We start from the raw sequence: 22720 nt of genomic DNA, 5'->3' as shown, positions 1-22720 counted from the left end.
CCCTCCTGACATAGAAGTGTACCTGTCAAGCAGACTGTTCTTGGTTTTGTAAAAAACAATCAGAGAACTGTATCCCTTCGTAAATACTATGTCAATTATCTAGTGAGAAATTTTGCCTCCTCGATTTATTCTGCTCTGTTATCACTTCCTTATCTTCTTTCTTTGGATTGATTATAATGGTATATTTTATTTTACTCTAAAGTCTTTTTCATTTTTTGTCAACTGTTGCACATTTCATTATATAATATCTCATCCATGAAATGCCAATTTTTATAATATAAATCTTACAATATTATAAAATTGTCATTGATTCACTAATCAAAAATTTGGGCAGTGTCCAATGACAAATTATCAAAAAAAGTATATTGAATTTAATATTTCAGTGAATAATGACCCAGATAATAAACAAAACACATTAAAGTATATTGAGAAATATTATGACTTAATTAAATAAAAAGATTTATTTAATCAGATGTCCTAATTAGGACAAAAATGTGAGTTTTCTCACTATACAATTTCAAGAGGAAGATGAAGAGACATAATACTCACATTACAAAAAGTGAACAAGTTTCATTTAGGGTGTTATTTATCTGATATTTATGGCTCTTTGAGGTCATAGGTTTTTTGGGATGATCTGGAGCCGAATTTGAGCTAGAAGATATGTGTCAGACTTAATATTGTCAGAAACGAATTGTTAACAAAACAGATCAGTCATCAATCTGGAAGAAGTTTAGACTAGGATAAAAAAAATGGATAAGAAACCCTAAACCAGAAATGCACAAGGTGGGAAGTAAAGTTCTAGATGTAACAGAATCTGGATGAGAAGCTTCAATTGAGAGCATAGGAGAGAGAAGAAGGTTTGTGTTCTCAATCTTGTAGCACTTGATGTACTGTTATCTTTGTGACTTTGTCTCAAAATTAACTGGTTTTCTGTTCTCTGTGCTCATTTTTCCTACTTCTCCAACAATTCTACTGTGAAAGGATTTTATTATATATAACAGGATGGAATATTTTCTCTTCTTTATTAAGAACATTTATTTAAACACAGAATACACAGTTGGAGTCTTCCTTTCTGCTGCCTCTACTCATATTTTCCTGCACCATTTTTTCATGGCATTTTTAATTTCTGGATTTCTCAAAGTATAAGTCAGAGGATTGAGCAAAGGTGTCCCAATAGTGTGAAACATGGCCACCACCTTGTCCACTGGAAATATGGTTGGAAGGTATGTGTATATGAATATACAATGAACAAAAGTTAAGATGACCAGAATAATGTGGGAGTTGTAGGTGGAGAGGGCTTTCTTTCTTCCTTCTGCACTCTGGTTACTCAAAGGATGTAAGAGTAAAATAAAAGAGATGATCAGGGTTATGAAACTCACCATGCATATGGCCCCACTGTTAAAGACTATATTTATGAAATAAGTATCCTTGCTTGCAAGTTTCAACAGTGACTACATATCACAAAGAGAGCGATAGTTAATATTAGGGCAACAGGAGGGTAATTTCAAAACCAAGATAAGCTGTGCTGAAGAATGGATTCAAGATCCCACCCAGGCCAGTTTTACCAGTGTACCACAGACATGTATGCGCATAATGGTTGTGTATCACAGGGGTTTACAAACAGCCACACAGTGATCAAAAAACATGAGGATTAGAACTAAAATCTCCATGCACCCAAAGAAGTGAGCTGCAAAGACTTGGACCATGCATTCATTATAGGAAATAATTATCTTCTCTGTCAGCATCTATAACCAACCTGGGTGCTGTGGTTGTGGAAATACAGGTATCAGCAAAGGATGAGTAGAAAAAGAAGAACATGGGCCTCCCAAGCATCCAACTGTATTTGATGGTCATCACACTAAGTAAATTTCCCAGCACCCTTACAAGGTAGAGAAACATAAAGACCACAAACACTATTTCCTCCTTAAGAACATCCTGAGTTAACCCTAGCAGAATGAATTCATTCACATTGCAATTCATGACCGTGGTTGGTGTAGATAAAGAAAGGATGAAGCTTAGAAATAGTTCGTCTGCAAAAAAATAATTGAGATTATTGTGATTTGACAAGAGCATTGTATTTGGACTCTTTATATTTCCAAATTATTGTTTATGGTAGTCATAATTTTACCTCTAATATAAGTCAGTATAGTGATTGTGAGATGATGTTAAGATGCTTAAATATATCGCTGTGGCTGGCATTTTTTTAAAAAGGGAAATTACCATGCACATGAAATCTTCTATTTTGCATAATATTGAGTTTCACTTCTTATTGACCCATCCTGGTGTTCCACTACTTACATTTATAAAAGCTGAATGATGTCTTTACTCACATATGATTCCCCTTAATATATCTACCACAGATTTTTTCTTTCAATATTTTTTCTATTTAAATAAAATTGTAAATATATATAGTTGAATTTCCCGAGGTAGTACCCATTATTTTAATCTATTTTTGTACTTATAGTTGAATATCTATATAAATGCAATCATTCAGTATTTTATATACACATATTAATTTTCATTTTACTTGTTAAAATCCTTTCTGCATGTAACTAAAGAAAATCAATAACACATTTATCCATTTTAGCAGTTGTAAATTAACATACAAACATTTCATACAATCATTTTCCATTTATTCATTTAATTTGTTTTCAAATTTTCACTTATAAATATTTTGAAAAGGATCTCTTCTCATTTACATAATTTACCTTAATTTTAAAAAATTTCATCAAAATTAATTTCCATTGAATTACTGAGGCAAAAGATATAAATAATTGTATAAATAAAAACGTTTGGCAGCCTTCCAATTTGCTTTTATCAATATTTATTAGAAATATTTCAATGATATGAATTAACATATTTCCACAATAAATATCAAAATTTAATGTAAGTCACAGGATGAAAATTAAATATGTCCATTCAAAATTCATAATTTCTCAATCACATTCTAAAGTGCTACTGCTAGTTGCCAACATGGTGCTCTAGAATTTTAGTGTTGTATAGATGTATGCATAACTTGCATTATTATTTTTAATTTTTGCTAAAATTATAAGAATATAGTAGAGATTTCTAATAAAATTCAAATTTGCAATATTATTTCCTTTATTTTTTATACAATTACGATTATCGTATTTTTTTTGCTGATGATAATATAGTATATTTGCCTGTTTTTATTTTTAATATTTTATCTGTTTTGAATTATGCATTTATTTTGTGAGTTATTTTTTATATCATAGATTTGAGCTCTTATCCCCTGACTTTTACCATTTTTATACAAATTACTAAGTAAAAATTTCCCTTTGCTGGTTAGATTACAATTAAGGTTGTTAAAATCTTCATTCTTTACTGTACACTTTCTATGTTTTTAACATTAATCTTAAATGATCGGGGCTATATTTTAGCAAGAATTTTGACATACTCTCCCTTTTTAACTAACCTCCAATCTATCAAAGAATCAATAACACCATCAGCTCAGTAATCATGTATATACTAAGAACCTAATCACATCTGCAGTAATGTAGTGAAAAGTTGTTCTCAAGCTCCTTACATTTGAATTGGAGGGATGAAAAACCTCTAGTAAAATCAATAATTGCACAAGAATCACACTTGACTATGTAAGATCATTCAAAATTAATTGTTTTCAGAAAGCAGAGAAGAATGAAAAATAAGAAGTGGAATTATTATGGTTTTAAATGTGTGAACTGAAGTTTACAACTAGATTTCTTGGAACTGAAGTACACAGTGAGCTTAAAGGGTATCTTCCTGATGAGAATACTTAAAAATCAGTATTGTAAATCCTCACAGGGCCCACTGGATGGAATGGAGGAGAGTATGGGCCATGATGTGGACCATTGTCTATGAGGTGCAGAGGTGCCCAAAGATGTACTTACCAAATCCAATGGATGTGTCATGATGATGGGAACGAGTGTTGTTGGGGGGGGAGAGGGGGGGTGGGGGGGTGGGGTTGAATGGGACCTCACATATATATTTTTAATGTAATATTATTACAAAGTCAATAAAAAAAAAGAAGTATAACAGACAAAAAAAAATCAGTATCTTAAATTTTCCATTTACTCTAATAAAGCTACATAATCTTTATAATCTACATAATCATAATCTACATAATCATAATCATAATACATATATGAAGATTATTTTTCAGTTCTGCTACAAGAAATTGCATATCGGTTTAATCACACCAGTTTTTATTATAACTAAAAATTCTATCAATTATCTTTGATAAATACAAAAGAGAAAATAATTAAATATAACTTCATTTCAATATATATATATTTATTGAAGTATATCATTCATACATAAACACACATAAACAGTAAGTGTATACTAAAGATTGCAAACTTACAAAATAAATTTACATAACATCATGCAGGGGTCTCATACATCACCCCTATTATATTGTTAATGGAAGAAAAAACAAAACAGGGTGTCCTTGGCTGTGGAGAGAGGCACAATGAGGTAAGAAAGGTGAGGAAAAGATTGTAAAATGGGAAGAAGCATATATTATTTCAGTTAAATATAGAGATGATCTCCATTAAATTACATGACCATTATATCATCATTTTAAGAGATAAATTCATCAGCAGATGATGGACAGCCATGAAAGCCATGTCATGCAAAACTATTTACATTTGCCTTAAATAATCAAAGAGAAGATTTAAGGATATGAAGATAGGAAAGGAACACTTGAACAACTTGAATGCCTTGGCTCAGTCTGTCACCTCAGAGTTTTATTTCTGAATTCATCCATGGTTTCTGAACATTTATGGAATATCCTAGCTGTCTGATTTTGGGGGCATCCCAGTATTAGAGAATGCAATTTTTCTCTTCTATAAAATCCTTAAATTTTACAAGTTGAAATTTTAGCCATTTTAAATTATATCTGGTCCCCAATGTCTATATCTTTGTCCCAAATACATTCTAGTTCTATCTACAATGAATCTAATTAACTATGATCTGATTTGAATAAGAGAGCTTCAATTATATTTATTCTTATACATGAGAATTTATCATTTAGACAGGTTTTCTTTTTTGTTACTTCATTTAGTATATTTGTTTTCCAGTGAGGTACCTTGTGCTCTGGAACATACAAAGTTTGACCTGTGACACAAAAAGTTGCACCTAATGTAGTTATAACTAGGAGAGAATGACCCTAACTTGCCACTCCATCTAGCATTGAAATTGCATGTTACTAAAACTTCAAATCTCATCCATCCATGTAATTTGCTCCAAAAAAGGGGGGGATTTGAGGAGCAGCAAAAAAGGATGCCAAATGACATCTAATGATCCTATCCTTATCCCAATACCAAAATTTAGATAAAGTTCATGGTAGGACAAATATCAAAGCAGATAATTAGATATATAATGAATAATTGTGAAGGGAGGAAAGGGAAGGGAATGAGTGAAGTCAGAGAAGGAGAGAGTAGAGTGACGTCGGCAGACACCAGGCAAGGCAATAGAGGCAGAGACCAGGACACAGAAAAACATAAAAGGGGAAGGTGGAAAAGAGTGTCACCGAGTGTCTTTTGCTGAAGAATTCATCACAGGGTTCTGGTTCTTTCCTCTTGACACTCTGCTCTATCACTTAGCACCTAAACAAGAGAAGGCATAAGGTTGTGGGCCATGAACAGAGTCTTGAAACCCCAGGACAATAGATAAGAATTGTAGCATTATTTAGACCCTGTCCCTGAAACATTGCCACCAACCCTAAACTCTTCAAATGAGGGCGTTTGCAAGAATAGAAACATCTGAAAGGGTGGCCTCAAAATGCTGGTGTAGTTATTCTCCCCTTCTGTGAATAAAGAGGCTTTAAAAATCTTTGTAGCACAGCAGTCCTTTATTTTGGAAATACTCTCCAGGTGAACCATCTTTTTTTGTGAGACAAATTGATTAAGTTGTCCACTAGATCAGTTTTCTGGAAACAATGTGAAAAAAAATATTTCAAACTGACAGAAAAACTTACCTCTAAGAGCAAATAAATGACTTCCAATAAAGTATATATTTTATATCTGAATCATTAATTTACTTAGAAGTTGAATCTTATGAACTCTATATAAATCATACAAACTAAACTTCACTGACATTGATTTAGGTTCTGCATCACAGAAGTTTAAGAGGAATGGGAAATACAGGGAGAGAAGGGACTCTTGCTGTTTTCCAATCTCACAAGGGTCTTTCTGAGGCATTGGTTTAGACACAATGCCAAATCCATGGGATGGAACAGGCTGTTTTGCAAAACAGAGGAAGTTTCTCAAAATGGTCCTGATAATTCTTTCTTGGAAGAAAGTATGTCATTTGAGAGAGAAATTCCTTGGAGTCCAGCTATTTTTCCAGTTTGCCCTTCAGAGAAATGAGTTAAATATTTCTGTTTTTACTGCATTGTGTATTTATAGCAATTCCTATGAAAATCTGCAATGCCTAAGGCAAGCTCTCAGACTCCACAGCTCCAAGGAAACCCATACTCCCTACCCAGTCCCAATGAGCTACCCACACAGAGAGTCAGAGGGCAAAAGCTAACTATGGGAACAATTATTTAATCTGAATCTAACTCTGAATTGTGGGTGCAGAAAGACCATTCCTTTTTCTTTATGATTTACTACCTCTTCTAGACTTAGGGTTGTTTCTGAAACCATGTGAAGGTGGTTATAGGTGAAATGTGTGTAGTAGACACGAAATCTAGCCCCACAATTTACCAGCTGTGAATGAGCAATTTTCTTAGAATTAATTTCAATTTCCTCTTTTGTAAATTTTAACTAGTAATACAACTTATTTATTGTAATACCATTAATAATAAATTCTATTTCTAATCTTATCTGTGCTCTTTAAACAATATAGAAAGAACGAGCAGAATTCTTTCTTCAAAGGTAAAAGAATTATAAATATTTGTCTTCCATAATTTCTTTTTATTTTAAATATATGTCTGAGAGAATATACGCTATTTCATTCACAAGGTAAAAAGTTAGATTTTTGAATTTGAATGTAGCTGCAACCAAATAAGCACTGAACAAATTACATTGTGCAATTAATTTACTATCTGGAAAGCAATATTAACACTTAGAACTCTGAACCAAGAATTGCCTGCTTGGCAATCCAAACAAGCTAGGTACCTTCAATGAGGATAAAGGGAATGTTTGGGGTGAGAATGTTAGAGAGGAGTAGGAGAAAAAAATGGAGATAGCAGAAGGCCATGAATAGATTGTACCATTTCTTCCACTTTTACTGAATGAACTACTGGCAACCAGCAGACCAAAAAGTCACAGAGAAACTTCTTGGAGAAAATTATATCCTCAACACATTCCTTTTATTTTAAAAATAGAATGCAAGACTATTGGGCAGGCTACTAATTAAGCTTCTTAAAATTTCTGAGTTCAAGTTTCCCATCAGTTAAAGGGAAATAAAAAAGCTTAGGCTTAAAATGTTTCTATTATGACTAATTTGGAGAAAATACAGCGCTTACTGGGACACAGAAACTGAAATGACTATAGACAAAGAAAGATTTATTGAGAAGCTCTCCCAATGGAGGGGGTCTGAAGAACAGACTTCAGGCCCCCCACCAGCATGGTAGGGGTCTGATGAGAGACTTCAGTCTGCCCCTGGAAGGGGGAGATTTAGATTTACACAGAACTTTCCTAGGTGGGGAAATGATAGCTGGTGGGAGCGTGTTGAGGGTCCAAGTGAAGTGCAGGGACCAGTAGGAAGCCCTGTAAATGAAAACTCTCCCTGACAGTGACTAGAAGATAGTGGGTTAGGGAGTTATGGTTTCTTGGAATGATGCAGGAGCAGATGTTTCTTTGTTCTGTAGGAATTTTATCTCCCTTCAATATGTAGGTAGGAAAGTTTTCTATTTCCTTTTATTCCTGTCTCTATGTGGTTTCTTTATTTAACCTGTGGGGAAATGCCATGCCCTTGGAAATGTAGGCTTATGGGGGATAAGGTTAGCCTTTCCCCAGTGCATATCAGGGGAAACTGAGCTACAGCTTTTTAATTATTGCAAACCTCTAACAACTAAAAAATACAACATATAAAATGAAAGAATTCTTGTCTCAAGAAAGTGTAGAAAAAAATTTCCATTTTTTTTAATCCTCTGTAACTATGTGAATTTGAAGCAAAGAGAAGGATTATAACTTATCCAAGGTCACACAATTAAATAGTAACTGATCTGAGTTTTTAATCCAAGTCTCAGTTTTAATATGTCTATAGATTTTCTTTTTAATATGATTGCATGGTTATGTAATAAGCTCCCTTGACCTGAGAAATAAGAACACCCAACAACAACAAAAAAACAACAACTCTGCATCAAACTTCCCAATCAAAAGATCCTAAATTAACTCCCAGCCCTATGGGATGGTCAAGCTTCCTAAATCTAGTGGCAAAATCTTTAAGAGGATAGTTTCCAAGATCATTGAACTCTCCAAGGTCCAGATGCTGAATCAATTATTGCTTTTAGCACTGAGTTGAAATTACCATGATTGTTCAATAATTTTTCATTGTTGATTTAATGACTGGGCTATCTAAATTGAATCCCAGTTTTGCTAAATCACTGTTGGCATTTTATTAAATGCAGGACATTGTGGTCCTTCCATCTTGGGGAGTCTAGAAATGGGAATGTATGATGACTGAGGTTTGTGTTATTTTGGGTTTTGTCCATGTCTTTCTTACATCCAACGTTAGGATGAACCAAAACCCTATATTAGACTCCATGTACATTTTTACCTTACTAAAATGAGGTTTCCAATGAGTGTTCAGAAATTATGGTCAGATTGAAAAAGGAAAAGTGGTTAGTGACATATGTATATAAATGTTCATGGAACAAAATATTTGATGATGACAGAAAAATGGGTGATTCAGGTGAGGAGAGCTTTTGGTCTACATATTACAATGTTTCTTACAGAATATTAAAAAGCCTTTATAAAGGACACCATGCTTATGGTCCTATTATTGCACACATCTAGTAAATTTATCACACATATGTTTGTGCAGGCAGGTTTCTACAAGGGCTGCAAGTCATAAAAATAGTGATCATTCACATTGGGGCCAGTGAAGGACAACATCAAAGCAAAAGATAATTGTAATGAAGAAGAGATATAAGATCTTACTGATGCCAGAATCACCAAAGCACTGCAGGCTCCCTAGCATATGATGGTCATGAGTTTCAGGGACTTACAGATGGCCATATAAACACCATAAGCATGAGCACAAAGATCCCCATGGGCCCAAGTAAATGGGCAGCAAAGACGTGAGACATGCAATTATTATAGGAAATGGTATTCTCCCAAGCAAGGGAAACCACAATCAGCCTGGGAATCATGGTTGTAGACAAGCAGACATTAGCAAAAACAAAAAAAGCAAAAAACCAACAAACAAAAAACCAACGAACTGGTAGGATAGAAAGAAGTTTATAGTACTCTCATGGGTTTGCTTGCATTAACCGTCACGCGATGAGAACATTTCCCAAGAGAGTCCCTAAGTAAAGCATCAGGAAGATCCCAAAGATCGCTTCTGCCTCCCAGCATCTTGTGTCAACCCCATCAAAATGAATTCATCCACGCTTTTATTGACATGGCAGCTGTAGGTTGAATGCAGTTGACAGAGTTTTAACTGACAGTGAGAAGAAAATAAGTGAAATTGTGGCACATCAGTGGACTGAATTCTGAATTCCTTGGTTCTGTTGTATACAATTGTTTCTGTAAATGCTTTTGGTGTATACCAGTACCTGTTGGGAATCTCTGTAAATCTGCAACGGCCCATTTCTCTCCTAGATTTATCTGTTGGTGAGGAAACTCCTTTCACTGAAGCAAAGTACTTCCATTTTGGAAAAAAATAAAATATCTTTTAGAAAGTTTGTATTTTACAAAGATTCAGAAATTCAGAACTTGTTCTAAAACCCTGACCACATGATTTTATTGCATTGAAACATGACTTTCACATGAAAAATTAAGTGCATATATCCACCCTACCTCATCATTAGTTGTTAGAATTCAAAAATGATTTTTACTCCCACATTACACGCATATACATATGCATTTATTCCAAAATAAATAAGCACTAATATCTTTAAAGGAGCCCTTCTGAAGACATTATGCTTATTTATCAGGTTCAGTGGTAGTTATAATAAACGAACAACACCAACAGAAAACCAAAAACTCTGTATAATACTTTGAGGGCTGCATAACGGTAAGTACCTATTCATTCCCTACTCCAGAATTATTCCATTCCTCAGTTTGAAAATAGAGTGTTGTGTTTTCCTGCCTATGAATTCAGACTGGTACAATATGTGCAATTTCCTTATGTCATGTTTTATTTACGTATTTCCTTCTGTAACTTGAATTACCTAGGGTATTTCTTCTTTATACATTTTTTATTAGAGCACTTTTGAACTTTCAAAACAATCATTCATAAAATACAGTATTCATGTACTCCACCACACCACCAACACTTCGCTTTGGTGTGGAACTTTGTTACTATTGATGAGAGCACTTTTTAAAGAAGTTATACTATTTTTTAACAATAGTTAGCTGTGTTACATTTGAAAGATTACTAAAATAGTTCTATCATCCATTATTTACATTGGGTGAATTTTCCCCATATACTACCCTATTAATTCCACTTTGTATTAGTATCATATATGTGCCATAACTCATGAAAGAAAATTCTTATACATGTACTATTAGCTATTGTCAATCTGTGTAAGAAGGTTTCCTGTGCTTAACAGTCTTATTTATCTTTTTATTTTTATTGTAGTAATAAATACATCCTGTAGGAGAAGGCTAAGTTTAATTTTCAAAAAAAGAGAAGCCAGCGCTGGCTCTCTGATTGGAGGAGGAGGAAAAGGGTTTCTAACAGCTTTGGCATACCAAGAATATGAAAAGTGGTGCCAAAGTGAGGGGGGCCAATGGTTAGAAGTGAGGATGGGGCCAATAGTGAAAGCAGCATCAAATTTGAAAAGCAGCACCAGGAGAGAAAGTGGCACAGAGCCTGCCCAGCTCACTGGAATGTGGAGAACATGGGAGTGGGAGACCCAGAGCAGGAACCATGAAAGTTAGGCTGTAACCTCTGAAGTACCCAATCAATGGGAACAGGGGAAGAAACTGAATGTTAGGTTTAGGTTATAAATATCACTGTTTCTTGTTGTTTGGTGCACTAGCTATTTTATCCAGGTCACGTGCCCATTCTTGCAAGATCATTAATAAAATTCTTTTCTCCTCCACAATTGGGTGAGGATTTGTTCTCTTACAGGTGCTGCTTTCTTTCTAAAAATCCTAAATGTTCCTCTTTTAAACACGTTCACATATACTGTTCAGTGCTGTTGATTACATTTACAATAATGTAATACAATGGCCACCATCCAAGTCCAAACCTTTACCATCAGCTTAAATACAAATTCTGTACAAGTTAAGTTTACCTCCCCATTATCTCACCCCAATCTATCTCCTAGTAACCTATATTCTAGATTCTAACTCTTCGAGTTTGCTTATTATAATTTGATCATAACAGTGAAGTCATACTGTATTTGGCCCTTTTGTGTCTGGCTTATTTCACTCAACATAATGTCTCAAGGCTCAAGGACTACATTCCCTTTTACAGCTGAATAATATTTCATTGCATATATATATATATATATATATATATATATATATATATGCTTTTATACCATATTTTGTTTATCCACTCATCAGTTGATGAATACTTCTGTTGCTTCCATCTTTTGGTAATTGTGAAGAATACCACTATGAACATCGGTATGCAAATATCTGTTACAGTCCCTGCTTTCAGTAGCAGGATTGTCAGACAATATGGTAATTCTATACTTACCTTCCCGAGGAAATGTCAAATCTCTTCCATAACAGCTGTACCACTTTATATTCCCACTAGCAATGAATGAGTGGTCCAGTTTCTCCATATCCTCCCCTATCTTTACTGTTTTCTGTTCTTTTAATAGTTGCCATTCTAGTAAGTGTGAAGTGATATTTATTTATCATATAAGATTTGAAAAATATATAGTACAGCATACAGTGGTATGATTTTTCCTACTTTATGTATTTGTTCATGTATATGTCTTGTTTACAATACATAAATGATCATATAACACCATTTTCTATTCTGATAGTCATTTAAAATTATTTTAAGCACTCAACATCATATAGTTTCTATTTTATGTTATAAATTTCATGTTGCACAAAAGCATTATTTTTTATGAAACATCTATTGGACCATTTTATCATTGAGGCATTTATTTTGTTTACATTATCCTTCTATAAATAATAATTCTATAAATAACTTTACAATAATTTTCAGAGGACAATATTGTATCATCAAGTGCTAGGATTTCATTATCATGAATAATAAGGTAGAAAATTATTTTTCTATGTTGTTGGAAATTTCATTATGTGTAGTTTATTGTAGAATAATTAGTGATCATGACAAAATATTCAAGATAAGCAGAACAATGAGAGAGGAAAAATATAAAATATTTCTCCCATTAATTGAGGCAATAGTCCTTCTCTCCAGACATAACATTTTTATTTTTGATAATCTCCCATATTTGCATATGTGTATATCTGTATGTCTTCTGTCTTTTATGTTAGTAAGGTAGTTAATTCAATGTTGATGATTGTGCAGATAAAAATGATACACATATAGATAATATGTGCCCTTGTGATATTTCTTCATATCTTGTTCTGTTAGCAAGGATACAATAATATATTTGTCACTTTCATTAAACATGTATTAATAGCAAAATTTAAATTTCATGGATTAGTTTTCCAAAGATATGCCCTTCTGAGAATCGTCTATCTTTTGTCTGCTCATCTTTTTGAATCTTGTTATTTTACCTAAGATGGGTATTAATTTAACAAAATAATTATTGCATATCTTAGTAAGGATTCAGTCACTGGAGCCAAGTGATCTGGGTTCATATCTAGACTTCACTATTTACTAGCTAGTATGTTGATTATTAGACAAAATCACAGGTACTATATAATTAATTTTTAAAAAATTCTGTTTACTATTAAACACAATATAAATCTCAGCCTCTGCTTTTACAACTATTATTATTTGGTTATTTCTATGTGTATTTTAAATTCATTTTCACCTGTGAATGTTTTTTGATTTTATATCGTTCAATAAGAAATTTTTTCATTTTCATTTTTTAATCTTTTTCTCCAAAATAACAAAAATATCCTATTTATAATATTGTCAGTACTTCTATAATCATTTCTGTCTCACATATTGACTCAAAATAAGCCTTAATTATTATTATTAAGAATGGGGAAAATACTCATGTATTGCTCACATCTTAATATGGGTTTTATAAAAAATGTTAGATAAGTAAATATGTAAGTCACCATGTGAGAAGTGGTAGAAGAACATAATCTTCAGAGAGAGGAATAAAAAATCCTAATGTAGAGATGGTCAGTGAATAGTTAAAAATTTTCTAAGAGATAAGTTATAACTTTGTAGAATATCTTGCTCCAAATCATGTTCACTGAGATGCAAATATCCAAAACCTTGATTATTCAAAGTTGTGAGTACAATGATCAAAGCCTAAAGTGTGAAGACACACTGCATAAATTCATACCCCACCCCACTGCCCAGAAGTGTTGTGACATTTAACAAATCCCTTGATATACTGTGCATTTTAATTCATCTGAACACATAAATTATAAAGCAACCACCCTCTAAGGGTTGCTACATAAATAAACACATAATATATATATATAACATACATAAGACACAGATACCCTGTACCTGCAATAAGAAAGGTTACTTCTGTTTCCAAGACTTTATTTCAAATTTTGATAAATGATCATTCTTCATGCCAATTTACCATAAGGAAACTGCACATATGAATTGAATCATCAAGCATCATGTTGAGAAGAAAGTAAGTAAAATAGGTCCTTGCTTCTGAAAAGTTTGGGATATAGAGATCTGAAAAGCAGAGGGATGAGGGTATTTGGATGAGAAAAAAATGAAATCAAAGTTTTATGGAAAGAATACTGCACATGATATATCAGAAAAATAGAAAGATTAATATGAAACCTCTATTTTTACCATTTCAGAAATTCATGGTAGAAAAGTTTAGAAAAATAGGTTGTCCTCAAAAACAAAGGCCAAATAAGGCAGGTTATGAAATTTTGATATTTTTATTGACAAAGCAGAAAAATGAGGTACAGAAATATGAGAACAAAATTGTGTAGGGCAAAGTGTAAACTATAATCCATTGTAGTACAATGCTTCATATGTGTCCATTAATTGTAACTAATGTACCACACTAATGAAAGATGGTGTTTATGTGTGAAAGTGTGGGAGGGGGTGTAGGTGGAATATATAGGAGTTGCCTATATTTTTATGTAACATTTATGCAACTTAAAACTTCTTTAAAAATAAAATAAATAAAAATAAAAGTTTTATCCAACACATTAAACCAAAAAGCATTCAGTTTTGTAATGTTAGCCACCATTTTTAAAAGGAATTTTGTCCAATTGGAACTTGAGATTATTTGTATTCGTGGGGCTATTTTCTTTAAGGTATTGGAGATCCAGAGAGGACATTTTTTCTTTATGCTCCCAGCACTTTGAAACTTGGTGGATTCTTTCTGGCTTGAAAAAAATTGACTGCACCTGCCATGATCCCAATATTACTCATCAGTTTCTCAAACTAATCATTTCCTTTCTTGTTTTTTCTTTTGTTTTTTGTTGTTGTTCTTGTTGCAAGTATATGTATAAAAATCCTTGAGAAAACACAGAGTTATGTTAATATTCTCCCCTTAACCTATTATTAGCATTTGCTTTGTTATGGAATATTTGTTACATTGGTGAAAGAAAATTATTTTAATTTCATTCATAACTCCAGTCTATGTTTTTAATAGATTAGTCACGTTCTTTCTTAAAGAAGGATCAGAAGTGCTGCCTTCAATTCTCCACTGGGGTACATCAAAACGTTAGGAGTCCAAACTTGGATTGTAGTCGAAGATGTCTCTTAATCAAGTTAGGTTTTATCTATACTTTAGTATTGTTATTGAAAAAAACATAGGTCTTAAAAAAGAAACCTTGCCTCTGCTTGACAGTGTCACTTTTGTGTTCCTCACATACAATATCATCACTCATTTCACACATTTTTAGTACTCAACAAATTTTAGTAAAATATTTCACAATTTAGTGGAAGAAAAACATTACTTAGTGTGAGATACTTCTTTGAATTTTCTTTATGAGAAATATTAACTCAGACATACAAGAAATTCACAAAATTAATTAATGCCAATATTACAAAACACTAAATCTAAAATTCTTAGTGGATCCTCAGGTCTTTATTGAGAAAACAAAATTCAATGATTCCCTCTTCTCATTCATTCTTTCTTCTTCACTCTGTTTTAAACCCTCATGCTGTCCTTTGAAAAGAAATGCTGGGCATTTCAAAATTATGTCAAAAATATAATATGTTGGTTACTTTTGGTTTTAAAATTCTATAGTTGACTCAATTGTGTTTCAAGAGCTCTATCTGTGCACTATCACATTGCTTTCCACTTTCCCTCCTGAAACTTCTTCCAATGCAGAAGTAACTCATAAATACACCCAGAATCATTTCCTGATTTTTTCACATTTCATGGCAATGGAAAGCTCTCTCCTCTGTTAAAACTTCCACACTCCATTTCTCCCTGTGGAGATAGCACCTAGTGAAAAGAGCATCTTCTCAGAAAACCTCCCAATAATTTCCAGTAGAGTAACTCTATTTCTACCAGCATTTTATAGTTCAGCTACAAACCTACACACTCACACACTCATGTGCACACATATTTAATTAAACCATGCAATCTGAATTATAACCTTCTCTGAGTTCTGCTTTAACATATTTCTGTTAATTTCTCAGTTCATACAATATATCTTAAAGTCAGGAAGACAAGTTTGGGTAGTTCAGTTTTGTGCAATTCATGCCAAGCCAAGCAGGAAAGTTTGCAAGAGAGAAGTCAGGGACATTACAGGACCAGAACTCAGACCTTCATGCTCCATGATAATTTCCTACTAATATCTACCCAACACTGACATGGGAAACCGCAAACCAACCACATAAGAACTGATGTAAAAAGACAGGGAATGGAATCAAGTGTGGGAGAAAAACAAACTTCTCAAAAGAAAATTAGTGTATATATATGTATGGATATATATACATATACATACATATTTAAGACATATATGTGTATGGATACATACATATTTTTATATATACAAATGTCTTTGCAGCACTGGAGTTAAAATTTAAGCATGTGCTTATTGGTTTCCAAAATTGTATGCATCCTTCATGCTTTATGTTATTTAGGATGAAAATGGGGCAGTTCAAAGCTGTAGGGGATTTAAGAGAAAAACTTAAGACAATTCTCATTAAAAATAAACACAAACTAAGCAATCTAGTTTTATAAATATTTATTCAATTTCTACAATTTCTATGAACTCACAGTAACCATGGTTTAGCCACTGAGAATTTTGTCATAGAATAATAAATTAGAATGGGAGATCTGAACAAGGATTTTATTGTATTTTAGGCTATCCAGAATGATCCTTGAAACATAATGAAAATCAATGAATATTTGCCAAATTGAATCAAATTTTGAATAAAAGGTGATTTTAATTGTGTTTCTTGTTCTAGGTTCCTGTGTCAGGTGTGCATATCTGTGAAAATGCATACCTCTCCTTGACAGTAACAGAGAGAATTATATGGTTTGTCGCCTTCAAAATTCCATGTTCTGAGGTTTCATGGTGAATGCAAAACCATATCTTCAAAGGAATAAAATATTGAAAACACACTTGCTATTAGACTTCTATCAGCCTCTGACACAGGCAACTAACACCAGGAATGTCCAGACTACAATTTATTGAAAATTCCCCAGTCCCTTTGGCAGTTAGGTGAAGTTTTGTGACTAGTTCTTGTCAATTGGGTGTTGGCAGAGGGCAATTTATACTTAACAGGCTAAAATCTAAAATGTTGAATGTGTACTCCTCCAAAATTTATTTCTTCTTCTTTCCACCTGAAACAAGTCTGGTATTGTCACAACTGTAGACAACAGGGCCCTAAAGGAATATGTTACAAATTCTGGTATACATATGGTAGCCTGGTGTTAAAATTCAAATTATGATTCATTAGTTCTGTGGTAGAGCCCAGAATTCTGCATTTTCTAACTCCAAGATGGTGCCAATAATACTAGTATATGGATCACATGTTGAATATGGACGCATTAGGGAGCACAAGGAAAAGCCAGAAAGGAATGTGAATCCATGAAAGGAAAAGAAAGGAAGAAATTTCCTGTCACTCTGGACGATATACATGAATCTGTTACATCAGAAAGAATAAACTTCCTGTATATATGTATTTTTAAATAGGAACTCTGTACCTTTTATTTTTATTTTTTTTATTTTTTTAAAATTTATTTATTTTATTTCTCTTCTCTTCTTCCCCTCCCCAGTAGTCTGTTCTCTGTGTCTATTTGCTGCATGTTCTTTGTATGCTTCTGTTGTTGTCAGAGGCACGGGAATCTGTGTTTCTTTTTGTTGCGTCACCTTGTTGTGTCAGCTCTCCGTGTGTGCGGCGCCATTCCTGGTCAGGCTGCACTTTCTTTTGCACTGGGTGGCTCTCCTTATAGGGTGCACTCCTTGCGCGCGGCTCCCCTACATGGGGGACACCCTTGTGTGGCAGGGCACTCCTTGTGTGCATCTGCACTGCCCAAGGGCCAGCCCCACACGGGTCAAGGAGGCCCAGGGTTTGAACTGTGGACCTCCATGTGGTAGACAGATGTCCCAACCACTGGGCCAAGTCCATTTCCCAACTTCCTGTATATTAACAGCTGAATCATTAGGTCTTTTGTTTACAGAACCCTACTTTTACTCTACAAATAATATTAGTAGATAACACAAACACACATGACACCATTTTTCTCTTTATACAGTAAAACAATATTCCCCAGAGAGTACTTGATTTTCTATTATTATATGACACATACTAAATGAAATTCCTTCCTGGACATTTTCAATATTTTCCACTAATGATATAGTTTCATATTGACAATAATAATGTTAGAAACTGCTGTAATTCTTCCCACAGGGAGGACTTCCAAATCACCTTATTTAAATCATCTTCATAGCATTCCTGATTCCCTTACTTTACTTTCTCTTTTAATACAATTTATCACCTTCTAACATACCTATTAATTTACATATATATGTCCTTCTTCTAGCCTGTCCTCACTAGAACGTAAAATGCCATAAAGCAGGTATCTTTGTCTATTTTATACAGAACTATCCCCAAGTCACTCGTAGAGTTATGGCATCATAGCAGAAACTCATTAAGTATTTGTGGTGGTTGTCATGATTGAGTGCTCAAAATTGGAAGAATAGACCACAGATCCTAACATGTTGGTTTTATAAGAATGCTTAATTAGTGTTTATATTTGATAAATGTAAAAATACAACTAGCATATTGTGAGTCATCTGATGTCTGACATCAGATATAACCACCTAATTTCATTGACAGAAATGACTGCTATTAAGGCAACACCAACCACCACTAGGCTATGTTGGAAATTTAAGTAAGCATACATGAACTTGGTAAGTGAGGAAAGCATTTCAATAAAGTGAATGACAAATGGCAGTGGGGTGAACCACAATGTTTCACAGTAGTTTCATTTGAGAAAATTCTTACTAATATTGATGTGCCAAACTCAAAACTAGCTTTGATAAATTTCTGTGTAATATTCATATGTGCCCATTTAATTATAACATAATCTGGTGATAGGACAATAACTTTCTTTCCAAGGAAGAATGTCTCCACAAAAAATGATTTAACATATGAAGTTTCCTAGATAGGAAAAGCATTTGGCCAAGCATTATTGGTTATGGTATCAAGTAGCCATAACTCACACATCTCACTTAACACAAAAGTGTACCTGCCAGGCAGACTGGTCTGAGAATCTAACATATAATTCAATGAACAACCATATCCCTACATTAAGAGTATGTTCAATACCTAGTGAGAAAATTTGCCTCCTTGCTATACTCTGTCTTGTGTTCATTCCCCCTAACTGGATAGATTATAATGGTACCATATATTATATTGCAAAGTTTTTCTGTTGCATTTGTCTTATATATTATCTTATTTAGTGTTGAGATTTGTGATGTATTTCACAATGTTATAAAATTGTTACTGATTCACAAACCAATATTTTTGTTTAATGTCCCTTCACACATTACAAAAATATTATATATGAATAATGGCTAACAAGAAGACCAAAATATATTAAAGTTCATTGACAAAGATTATAACGCAATTCAGTGAGTTACTTATAAGTAACTTATAAGTAAAATTGTCCTTATTTGAAAATAAGTTATATTTTCTTCCTATAGGTTCTCTAGAAGAGAATGAAAGAGCACATTACAGGTGTCACCAAAAAGGACCAAGTTTCAAATTACCTGATACTTATGGTGTTTTGGGATCATAAGTTTCCTGGAGTGACTTTGGTCTGACTTTGAGCCAGAAGATATGTTCCAGATTTAGCAGTGTAAGAAATGATTTGTCAATACAACAGATCAGTCATAAATCAGAAACAAATTATTAGACTTGGACCAGACACATGGAGAATAGAAACCCAAATTCAAATAATGTACAATGAGAGAGGTAAAACTCCAGAAGCAACAGGAACATTCTCATAAGCTACAATTCTGAGAAAAGAAATGAGGAATGGATCTGGGCTCCCACAAATCTTGCTGATTTTATGTACTGTTATCAATGTGATTTTGTCTTAAAATTTTAATGACTATCCGTGCTCTGTGGTCATTTTACCTATTTCCCCAAATTCCTACTGAGAGGATTATTTTGCCTTCATCAGGATGAATATATTTTCTCTGCTCTTTCTATAAATTTTGGCAAAACAGATTTTTTTCAATTGGATCTTTCACTCTGTCCCCTCAACTCAGTTTTGTGCACCATAACTTTCTCATGGCATTTTTAATTTCTGCATTCCTCAGAGTGTAAATCAAAGGATTGAGCATGGGTGTCCCAATAGTGTAAAACACGGCCACAATCTTGTCCACTGAATATACAGTTAGAGGGCGAGCATATGTGTATATACAAGGAACAAAGAATAAGATGACCACAATTATGTGGGAAGTGCAAGTGGAGAGGGCTTTCTTTCTTCCTTCTGCACTCTGGTAACTCAGAGAATGTAAGATTAAAATATAGGAGATTATGAGGATTATGAAACCGCCTGTACATATGGCCCCACTATTAAAAACTATGAGTAGATTCATGACATAGGTGTCCATGCAGGCCAGTTTCAACAATGGTTGCATATCACAGAAGAAGTGATCAATAACATTAGGGCCACAGAAGGGTAATTTCAAAGCCAAGATAACCTGTGCTATAGAATGGATAAAAGACCCCACCCAGGCCAGTTTCACCAATGCACCACAGACATGTATGCTCATGATGGTTGTGTAATGCAGTGGCTTACAAATGGCCACATAACGATCAAATGACATAAGGATGAGGACCAAAATCTCCATGCATCCAAAAAAGTGAAATGTAAAGATCTGGATCATACATTCATTATAGGAAATGACCTTCTTCTCAGATACAGCATTTATAATCAACCTGGGAGCTGTGCTTGTGGAAAAACATGCATCAGCAAAGGATAAGTAGAAAAGGAAAAAATACATGGGGCTCCCAATCATCCCACTGTATCTGATAGTCATCACAGTAAGTAAATTTGCAAAGACAGTTGCAAGGTAGAGCAAGAGGAAGATTACAAACACTATTTCCTCCTTTAGAACATCCTTTGTTAAACCAAGGAGAATGAATTCCTTCACACTGATATTCAGGTACATATTTAAGGTATATGTAGAAAGAACACAGCTTTTAATGGCTTATCTGTAAAGAGAATTAAAAAAGTTGTGATTTAGCTAGAACAGTAGACTTGGAATCTTCTTTGCTACTCATGTTCTTTACTTTTTTTCCCTTTATTTTCTTTTAAATGCTACATTCAAAAAATTTAAGGTCCCCATATACCCCCACCCCACCCATGCCACCCCTCCCTCATCAACAACCTCTTCCATCATCATGACACATCCGCTGCACCTGGCAAATATGTTCTGCACCCTGCTGCACCACTGGACAGTGGTCCACATTGTAGTCCACACTTTCCCCCAGTCCACCCAGTGGACCACGGCAGGACACACAACATCCAGCACCCATCCCTGCAGCACCACCCAGGACAACTCCAAATTCGAAAATGCCCCCACATCATATCTCTTTTTCCGTCTCCCTACCTTCAGCAGCCACTGTGGCCACCCTCTTCACCTCACTACTACAATTTCTTCCCTTACTAAACACATTAGTTCCCCAGCAGAACACCAGTAAGTCCACTCTAATCCATACTCTATTCCAGTATCATGTGGACCCAGGGATGGTTATATCCAATCCCCCTCTACATCAAGAGGGGGCTTAGATTCCCCATAGATGATGGATGCAATTCTGCTGCTTGCTGCTGTAGGCACTCAGCTCCCTGGTGTGGTGGTTGACCCTTTTTACCTCCCTGTCAGCTGGCCAGGGTAAGTCCAACAAATGAGAGGGTAGTGACCACAAGTTGGCTGAGGCCCAGGGCCTGGCCCTCACATGGACAGTTCAGAGATTCAGGTCTCCTGAGTATACAAAACCTAAATGCCATCCACAGGTCCGGTAAAAGTAATAGAAGAGGAATGTGTAGAATGGTCATATCTGAGTCCAATTCCATTACACTCAGGAGCACAAACTACAAAGTAGGACCCACTGACATGGTCCTGAACTCCAGAGCCATCTGCCATAATCATAGAACCTGTGGGTCTCTGCAGCCCTCAGGAGAACCAGCACCTGAGTTTCCATCTACCTTGGCTGTCTCTGGGATGCTGCTGATGCATGCATAAGCATCACCCAGTATATATGTGCATAGATTTTTAATCTCAATAACTGAAAAACAACATTTTTATATTCAAAACATTTAAATTTTGAGATCTTTTTCCAGAAAAATATTTCTTCATTTGGACATTAATTTGCATTAATTAAACTGATCTCATATGTGTATCGGTTGGCTGTGAGGAAAAGAGCAAGGGGGTACGAAATTTTAGTAAAATATTGTAAGAAAGGGAGAATGACATATTCCTGCAGATAAACATAGAGATGATCTAAATGAAAACTAAACTCTTATTAAATAGGAAAGTTTTGAGATGAAATTTATGGGAAGATAATGCAGTCATTGGAATCACTTCATGATATAGATGGCAATACCATACTGTCTTGCTTTAAATAAGCAAACAGAAGACTTAAGGATATGAAGTTAGGAAAGCAGCAGTTAAAAAAATTAATGAATTTCCTCAGATGAACCCAAACTCAGAATTTTATTATTCTTTACAGCCATTATTTCCTAACACTTCTGAACTATCCCTTTTTATTTTGGGGCGAGTGGATCACCCACAATTGCTATTTTCTCTTCTTTAACTTTATTAATTTTTTTAACCTGTTGGTATTGTAATCACTTTAAAAATTATATCTAGTCCCAAATGTTTATAACTAGCCCCAAGTATTCTTTTCTTCCCAGATAAAAATCTACTTCTATCCCCTATGTTCCTATATTATCTTGAGATTTATTACTTACATACTGAGTTGAACAAGGTAATCTGAAATTTCTAAA

The 22720-nt window shown here is 34.2% G+C and overlaps 1 protein-coding gene and 1 pseudogene across 1 annotated transcript; both read right to left on the bottom strand.

Annotated features, from left to right (window-relative positions):
- Positions 1–1085: 1085 nt before the first annotated feature.
- LOC139436953 (olfactory receptor 4C11-like) lies at positions 1086–1980 on the bottom strand (annotated as a pseudogene).
- A 17984-nt stretch (positions 1981–19964) lies between these two features.
- On the bottom strand, positions 19965–20882 carry LOC101446879 (olfactory receptor 4C11-like). The gene has a single exon (XM_012521216.1). It carries the CDS (start codon positions 20880–20882, stop codon positions 19965–19967), a length of 918 nt encoding a protein of 305 aa, XP_012376670.1.
- Between the last annotated feature and the right edge of the window lie 1838 nt (positions 20883–22720).

The sequence above is a fragment of the Dasypus novemcinctus genome, chromosome 19 (genome assembly GCF_030445035.2).
Source record: "Dasypus novemcinctus isolate mDasNov1 chromosome 19, mDasNov1.1.hap2, whole genome shotgun sequence".
NCBI classification, from domain to species: Eukaryota; Metazoa; Chordata; class Mammalia; order Cingulata; family Dasypodidae; genus Dasypus; species Dasypus novemcinctus.
The sequence above is the reverse complement of the archived record's forward strand: the minus strand, read 5'-3'. Positions and strand labels throughout refer to the sequence as shown.

What these genes read in the sequence shown, in the direction of transcription:
- LOC101446879 (XM_012521216.1), bottom strand. Translation starts at nt 20,882, where the DNA reads ATGTACCTGAATATCAGTGTGAAGGAATTCATTCTCCTTGGTTTAACA.